Genomic DNA, 9,026 nt, shown 5'->3' with positions numbered 1-9,026 from the left:
ACACAATGTTTACAGTATGACTGTCTATATATATAACCTATTATAAAGCAATATTTAATATTGAGGTTGATCTTGATTTTTCCAAACCTATTACATCTCCCTTTGTCCCATTTTATTCAATGACATCAAAATCGATTGAGTCCGCAGTACATGCGCTCCTGGAGATCAATAAAAGAAACACTTCTGTGTGAATGCGCTCACACCCCCATCCCCCGACACACAGAATCATGGAGAGAGAGAGAGAGAGAGACAGAAAAAGCCCTCTTTCACACACACACGCACACACACGCTCGCGCTCTCGCACACATCTTCTGTTGAAGCGCTCAGAAGCGCGAAGCCACTGACAAAGTGCGGATGAAAATGAGTGGGACACTCGTGTTAGAGTAAACGCGTGTTGTTGAGTTCGACTCTAAACTCTGAACTGATCACCATGGGAGCTGTTTGGACTGTACGGCTCCTCTGTTTGTTTTTGCTCTTGTTAAACACTCGCCAAAGCTCCGCACTTCCTCACAACACTGGTAAGAGTCTTTACTTTGTTACACGCGATGCTCTACACACGCAATTTCAGTTCGCACGCCTGTGCGGCTTGTTTACCTCCTCTTTGGATACACTATGTTTGGGGGTTTTCGTTCATAACCTATAACACATATTTTAGTACAGTATGGGTAATTAGTTCTTTGACATTTCATCTTTATGGACTTTTTGAGTAACAGTGTAATGTACAGTGTGTTTTTATTGTTAAACCTATTATTGTTGCAGTAGCGTAGTTTGTTTACAACTCAACTCCACAAACACTTGCACTTTTTCTGTTGGGAATTATACTGCGAACGTTATTACAACAAACTAAGCACTATTTACTATTGTTTTTGTGATGCGCAGATCAATGTGCTGAGGGAAGTGATGCCTGTCACATTGATGCTATTTGTCAAAATACCCCAACTTCATACAAGTGCACTTGCAAAACAGGCTTTAAAGGGGACGGAAAACACTGTGAAGGTAACTGCTCTGTTAGTCAGTGAAATATTCAATATTATAGTAAATATTGAGATTCTTTTTTCTAAACAGAAGAGAAAGTTCATGACTACTTTTTTTTCCCCCCCCGAATAGTTTTTTAACCATTTAAATGTGTTTAAAAAAGCAGTTCCCCTATAATTCAGAAGAAATTGCAAACATTCGTCAGCCTTGATTTCTGTTCCATTTCCTAGACATTGATGAATGTGATGTGGAATACAATGGTGGCTGTGTACACGAATGTAACAACATACCTGGCAATTACCGCTGTACTTGCCTTGATGGGTTTCATTTGGCACATGATGGGCACAACTGTCTCGGTGAGTAGAAATTTGGGAAGAAATCACATATACATGGGTAGAAGAGTAAAAGTTAATAATTCCCACTACTGTTTACTGCAAGTGTTTTGGAACAGAATCAAATGGCTTTGACTGAAAGGCTGTTTACACCAAGCATAAGTCATAATAATATTAATAACAATATAGCGGCACGATATTGGAAAACATCGCGTTTTTAAATTTTTAAAAAATAATTCTGCGACTGTATATTGCGATATGAATACATTTTAACTATATGTGTTGAATAAGTATCTGGAAAGAATTCACCATTTTAGATTGATTGGGATGATTCTGTATGGGAGTGCAAATGCATTGAATTTAATAAACCATTTGCAAGCATAGATAAATACAAAATAAAAGATACAAATTTTTTAAACAGTGTTTGATTGTTTTTTGAGGAGTCGAATTGTATTCAGGTATACAGTAGTTGAATATTCAAATGTAAAATAATACTGCATTGTCTTTATTTTATAAACAGTTCAAATGTTATTGATTTGTTAAAGTTACAAACGGGACAGTTTCTTCGGCCTGAATGCTTTTAAAACCCTCATATAGCCTCAAAAACACTTTTATTATTTTATTATTACTATATTATTTATTTTATTATATTATATTATGTGTGATGTGACTATTGCGAATGATCACATTGCGATAACGATGCTGAAACGATATATTGTGCAGCCCTAGTGCTGTGCACAGATTAATCGCGATTGACTGAACCCAAAATAAACGTTTCTTTTGATATATATATATATATATATATATATATATATATATATATATATATATATATATATATATATATATATATATATATATATATATATATATCGATTGGCAGAATCAACACCACAACAATAATGGCGCAGCGAACCAATGTCATCGGTTTATTTTCCAGCTGATGAATTATAAAAACACTGACAGCCAATCAGAATCCATTCTGCTTTAATAACTTGAACTTTTAAATTGCAAAATTGCTTGTAGCAAGACAATATTATTCGCCAGTAATTGTTCTTGTTGTAAATATGCCACGAGTTATTGTTGCATATGGAAATGTGTCGTTTGCAGTGCTTTAACATACTCTGTCTCTAGATGTGGATGAATGTGTCTTCAACAATGGCGGCTGTCAGCATGTATGTGTCAACACCATGGGAAGCTATGAGTGTCGCTGCAAGCAAGGCTTTTTCCTGAGTGACAATCAGCACACATGCATCCATCGCTCCGTGGGTGAGATGCTGCCTTTAACATACCTTTATCAGCTTATGTTAGCCATCATATTAAACAATCAGCATATATACCTGTGGTTTCTTCTCATGTGATGTAAATGGTCAGTTCCAAATGGTAATCCTGATGGACTTTTCTTTGCTTCGTCACAATTTTGGATGTCAAAGATGCTTGTTTTGTTTGAAAGAGTGTGTATTTTGCAGAGGTGTCACTGAGCTAAGTCAACGGAAAGGCAACCTAATTTCTAAATGTTCTCACATAAGATCATGATTGACAGCACAATGGCGAATGACAGCTTTTAAGTTGGGTTCCCTCTCCGGGCATTATCTATAGCCGTTCATTTCCAAAGGGCCCATGCTGTGGGAAAGGGAGCCCCGTGTTCAGAGGAACAAAACAAGTTAATAACTGCAACACTCAGGGCTTTGTGGTCTATGTCATAGATGAGAATAAAAAAGCTTTTTATGTGTCTGTAGCTTCTCAGCTGCCAGTATTGTTTTCCCCTCGGTAAATTGAGCTAAGGTTTGCAAGGCTTTCCACCCCATTTGCTTTCTCTGGGTAAACTTGCTAAGTCCTATCAGCACATCCACTGAGCTGCAGAGTGAATGGGAGGAAACCGGCTCTCTACATTGACCCATAAAGCCGCAACTGATGTCAGGTCAGGTTGTGCGGCTGTTGAATTTGAAAGAAAATGTAACAACAGGTGCCCCGAGAGGATATTTTTCTGCTTTTAAAGGGATAGTCCACCCAAAAGTGAAAATGTATTCACTATTTACACAAGCGGTTCCAAACCTTCATGCGTTTCTTTCTTCTGGAGAACACAAACGAAGATATTTTGAAGAATGGAAGTCAGTGGTTACAGGTTTCCAACTTTCTTCAGATTATCCTCTTTTGTGTTTAACAGAAGACAGAATCTTTTATTTTTGGGTGAACTATCCCTTTAAAGCTGATCGGTAATGTAAATATTAGCTAATTTGTCTGTGTACTTTGTTATGGATGTAAAGTTCATAATGAGACATTTAATAATAAAAAAGCCACAGAACGTCAAAGGTTTTTCTCTAATTAAATAATAATATTTTGAGATAAAAAAACAACTTGTATATATAATGTCTGGTTGCTTTCACAAACTTTCAAAATGTAATATTGAATTATTTATAGATTATAGCGGAAATATTATGATCGTTCACTCAAAAGTGGAAAAAAAAAGATATTGTGTCATTCCAAGACTTTCACGACAGAAGATATTTTGGAAAATGTTTACAAAATAGATCTTCCAATGGTCACCATAACTGTTCGGTTACCAACTTTTTTCAAAATGTCTTCTTTTGTGTTTTACAGAAGAAAATAAAGGGTGAGTAAATGGCAGAATCTTTAATTTTTGGGTGAACTATCCCTGAAAAGCTGATCGGTAATGTAAATATTAGCTAATTTGTGAACTTTGTTAGGGATGTAAAGTTCATCATGAAACACAAGATACAGAAACAAGCTTTTGACTTTTGAGAAACTTTCAAAATATAAAATTTTATTATTTGTAGATTGACAAAAATGTTAGACTGTAAAACCCCAAAATTTAAGGTAACTCAAACCGTTTGAGGAAACCGTTTGCAACAAACCATTCAAGTTCAAAAACTAATCCTAATGAGTACTGTGAACTTAATACATTTGAGTAAACAAAGCAATTTGAGCACAGTAAAATCAGAACTCAAATCAACTGAGTACTTTAAAACCCAGTAAGTTAAGGCAAGGGCGACGCAGTGGCGCAGTAGGTAGTGCTGTCAACTCACAGCAAGAAGGTCGCTGGTTCGAGCCTCGGCTGGGTCAGTTGGCGTTTCTGTGTGGAGTTTGCATGTTCTCCTCACGTTCGCATGGGTTTCCTCCGGGTGCTCCTGTTTCCCCCACAGTCCAAAGACATGCGGTATACCGGTGAATTTGGTAGGCTAAATTGTGGGTAGTGTATAAGTGTGAATGAGTGTGTGTGGATGTTTCCCAGAGATGGGTTGCAGCTGGAAGGGCATCTGCTGCATAAAAAATATGCTGGATAAGTTGACAGTTCATTCCGCTGTGGCAACCCCAGATTAATAAAGGAACTAAGCCGAAAATAAAATAAATGAAAGAATGACTTTAAGGCAAATCAAACCGTATGAGAAAACCAATTGCAACAAACCATTTGAGTTAAAAAACTAAGCTATATGAGTACTGTGAACTCACTCCATTTAAGTTGTAATGAGGTATTTCATTAACTCATTACCTTCAACACTGAGTTCAAAACTCTTTTCAAATGAGTAGAATTGACTTGTAGTAAATTTTAAGTTAACTACACTTATTTCATTTGATAAAGTTGACTGTTGGGTTTTACAGTGTATGAAAGTTCACCCAAAAGTAAAAATCTGTTATTGTGTCATTCCACTTTCGCGAAAGAAGATAGTTTGGAAAATGTTTATAAAATTAATCTTCCAATGGTCACCATAACTGTTTGGTTACCAACATTTTTCAAAATATCTTCTTTTGTGTTTCACAGAAAAAAGACACATGGGTGAGAAAATGATGACAGAATTAGCAATTTTGGGTAAACAATTCCACATATGTGTCATTTAATGCAAGATTAAATACAAGGGTTTAAATGAGCACCACGGTGGTGCAGTGGGTAGCAAGATCGCCTCACAGCAAGAAGGTCGTTGGTTTGAGCCTCGGCTGGATCAGTGGCATTTCTGTGTGGAGTTTTTTGCATGTTCTCCCTGTGTTCGCGTGGGAGTACTCCAGTTCCCCCACAAGTCCAAAGACATGAGGTACAGGTGAATTGAATAAGCTAAATTGGCTATAGTGTAGGTGTGTGAATGAGTGTGTATGGATGTTTCCCAGTGATGGGTTGCAGCTGGAAGGGCATCCACTGCGCAAAACATATGCTGGATAAGTTGGTGGTTCATTCCACTGTGGAAAAATCAGAATAATAAAGGAACTAAGCCAAAAAGAAAATGAATGAAGGGTTTAAATATGTCCATAGTCTTATTTAATACCAGAAGCAAATGTTTCAGGCTCTCTGACCATATCTCTTCTTCGCAGAAGGCCTGAGCTGCATGAATAAAGAGCACGGCTGTGGTCATATCTGTAAGGAGAGTCCAAAAGGTGGCGTGGCCTGTGAGTGCCGGCCGGGCTTCGAACTGGCCAAGAACCAGCGGGGCTGCATCTGTATGTGTGAATGCGTTTCTGACCCGCCATTAAGCTGAGAAATGCCACAGGATGGCTGTTGATGTGATGCTGTTTTGCTTGTTTTGTTGAACAGTGACCTGCAACCATGGTAATGGGGGCTGCCAGCACATCTGCGAGGACACAGAGCAGGGGCCAATCTGCAGATGCCACATCAGGTACATGCTGCACGCAGATGGCAGAACCTGTGTAGGTAAGGCTGCTTTACTTATTTTAAAGCTTTGCTGTCGACATATTAAAGGGATAGTTCACCCGAACATTTGATTTTACAGACTATCAAGTGTTTACAAGCCTTTATGTGTTTTTTAATAAGTTAGAAAAGAAGATATTTTGAAAAGTGTTGGAAACCGGTAGCCATATTGTTATACAAATTCAATGGAAGTCAATGGCTACCTACTTCCAACATCCTACAAAATATCTAGTATCATGTTTAGCAAAACTGAATGGCAAAAAAAAAATGATGCAATATGATTATACACTGTAAAAATGCTGGGTTCTACACAATTCCTTCATGTTCTTCCAAAACAGATAGATTAACTTAATTGTTTTTACAAATTTAAGTCGATTGAACATAAAACAATGAAGTTGTCCCCCCAAAAAACTCAAGAATTTTGTTGATTCTGCTCATTTTAACAATTAGTTTAGTTGAGTGTATTGTGCCCGTTTTCTTTAAATCCATTTCAGTATCCCAGCTCTGATTTGTGTATTTAGTTAAACAAAAAAAATCCCCATGCCACTTTTTTACACCATGTAAAACATAAACATATCAGACATCGTACAAAACATGGTGAATGTCTTTGTTGGAACAAGGCTGCCTTGTTGTGAAATGCAAGTTGACTGGAAATGCTGCTTGTCAGGTCTGGTCTACACTACTCTTAGGATGTTAAGACTAACAGAGACAGCAGAATGGAATAAAGTTGTGCATGCCAACAATCTATGCATCTTCCACTGCCCAGACAGACGTAATGGCAACATGCACTGAGAATAATAGTTCTTTATTGGTGCTTGATAGTTCCACAAAGAACCATTTCAGCATCTATATAATCATTTCATTCTGCTTTTTGTTTTTGCCAAATATATTTATAAACATTTTGTGCAGATACAATATCATATACAGTTGAAGTCAGAATTATTAGCCCCCCTGTTTATTTTTTCCCCAATTTCTGTTTAAGAGATGATTTTTTCCTAATAACTTATTCTATCATTGACATGATGGTAGTAAATAATATTTCACTAGATATTTTCAAGACACTTCTATACAGCTTAAAGTGCCCTTTAAAGGCTTAACTAGGTTAATTACATTATGTTAACTAAAACTGCTTTTATTCTAGCCAAAATAAAACAAATAAGACTTTCTCCAGAAGAAAAAATATTATCAGAGATACTGTGAAAATGTCCTTGCTCTGTTAAAAATCATTTGGGAAATATTTAAAGAAAGAAAAAAAAAATTAAAAGGAGGCTAATAATTCTGACTTCAGCTGTACATACAAAAATGAGTAATACACTGTTCTGCTTTTTCACAACTAAGAACCAATAATTATAAAATCAATATAGTTATTGAATAACACAGATAAATAAATAAATAACCAAAAAGTAACATTAAAAGTTGTAAGTTAATAATAATAATAATAATAATAATAATAATAATAAAGCTTTATTCCTCTTCTGCTTCAAGATCAATAGTGTCAATATAATTTAACAAAGTTTTTCATGTTTTGTAAACAAATTTTAAAAACCCTCTTAATGAAAACCAAATTTTTTCCAACTTTAAACACAGAAAAATGTATTTTATCCATCTGTCATATGAAGGCGGAGATGTTTGTTTCCACTTAAGGAGAATAAACCTCCTAGCAAATAATGTGGTGAAACGTTCTGTGTTGTTGAAGGCAAATTTTGCCCAATTTATTCTGCTTTCAAGTTGAAAAAGCGATTATAGAAATATTTTTCATGCTAGGGCTGTGCGATATTGAGGACAAATGCTATGTGAAGGGGCGCTGACAAGGGATGCGGGTGCGGATCCAAATGCAGGTTTTATTGTCCAGAGAATGGTCAGGCAAACAACAGTCAACACAGGAGCAAACAGATGTATACAGATAATCCCGAATCGTAGTCAAAAAGCTGGTGGATGGTCAAAGGCAGGCAAGAGACATGAATAAATAAACAAAACAAAGCAAAGATCAGTACACAGCAAGACTAGGCAAGGGAAACGCATCGTAATGTTCACAGTAACGTATAACAAGACTCAGCAAAGTCTGCGTGTTAGTGTGCTGTATAAATAGCCCAACTAATCAGTCTTTGAGCAGCTTCAGCTGTGTGACTTAGCAATTAGCCAGGATTAGGAATTGGTGTGTGTGCAGTGCATGACTGGATGTTGTAGTCCATATAATAGCGGATTTGTAGTTCTATGCAATACTGTGTATTTACCAGCGATCTGCGCAGGCTGCATCGCTGGTGATCGTGTCAGATAGCATGCTAAATAGCGCAATATTTTAAACTATTGAAACAACCTATGTTTCATATTATATAAGAGAAAAGAAAGCTTTACTACGTCTTCTGAAAGTGAGCTGCCATGTTTTACTGACAATTTAATGCAAACAAACCAAAATGAAGTAAATAATCTCTACTACTCCTGTGGTGTAGTTTTATCAACCAGAAAACATCAAGAAAGCAAAACGATTTGAAACCGAGCGGAGTTACTGCTTTCCTGTCTCGTTGCTTTGTAAACATAACTTGATTGCTTGGTAATATTTCAGCATCCATACTAAAATCATGACAGATTTTTGGACAAGAAAATCATGCTTGGTTTTTGAGATGTGTGTTGACATATGACTACACTGCCTGATGTGCTAAACGTCTTTCAGAGGGTGTGGTGGTGGCAGGCGCACACACAGATCATTTTGTATTAAATTGCTCATTTATTGCAAACCTTTGCAGTATGTATACCGTGATATGCACTTTTTTCGATCAGTGTTGGGTAAAGTTACTTTCAAAAAATAATACATTACAATCATGTCACTTAAACAAAAAGGCTAACACTTTACAATCAGGTTATATTAATTAATGTTAGATAATGTATTCCCTAACATGAACAGACAATGAAAAATGCATTTATTACAGTATTTATTCATGTTTGTCAGTGTTAGTTAATGAAAATAAAGCTGTTCAATGTTACTTCATTTTAACTCCCGGTGCATTAACTAATGTTAACAAGCATGAATTCGGATTCAATTCAACGCTTAACGCAATAACTAT

At 36.3% G+C, this 9,026-nt stretch overlaps 1 protein-coding gene across 5 annotated transcripts in view; it reads left to right on the top strand.

The window, feature by feature from the left end:
• The first annotated feature begins 299 nt into the window (after positions 1-299).
• Positions 300-9,026, top strand: part of scube2 (signal peptide, CUB domain, EGF-like 2) — a 42,570-nt gene continuing 33,843 nt past the window's right edge. For 4 of the 5 annotated variants that reach the window (XM_056461482.1, XM_056461481.1, XM_056461479.1 and 1 more), the window contains exons 1-6: positions 300-518; positions 880-996; positions 1,206-1,331; positions 2,442-2,576; positions 5,631-5,756; positions 5,851-5,967. In XM_056461482.1, coding sequence (XP_056317457.1) covers positions 431-518; positions 880-996; positions 1,206-1,331; positions 2,442-2,576; positions 5,631-5,756; positions 5,851-5,967 — 709 coding nt within the window. In that variant the 5' untranslated portion in view covers positions 300-430. The remainder of the gene's footprint in view (positions 519-879; positions 997-1,205; positions 1,332-2,441; positions 2,577-5,630; positions 5,757-5,850; positions 5,968-9,026) is intronic. The other variant, XM_056461480.1, reaches the window with a different exon arrangement.

This window comes from Danio aesculapii, chromosome 7 (genome assembly GCF_903798145.1).
Source record: "Danio aesculapii chromosome 7, fDanAes4.1, whole genome shotgun sequence".
Classification (NCBI taxonomy): domain Eukaryota; kingdom Metazoa; phylum Chordata; class Actinopteri; order Cypriniformes; family Danionidae; genus Danio; species Danio aesculapii.
Note: the sequence above shows the minus strand (reverse complement) of the source record. Positions and strands in the feature narration are given on the sequence as shown.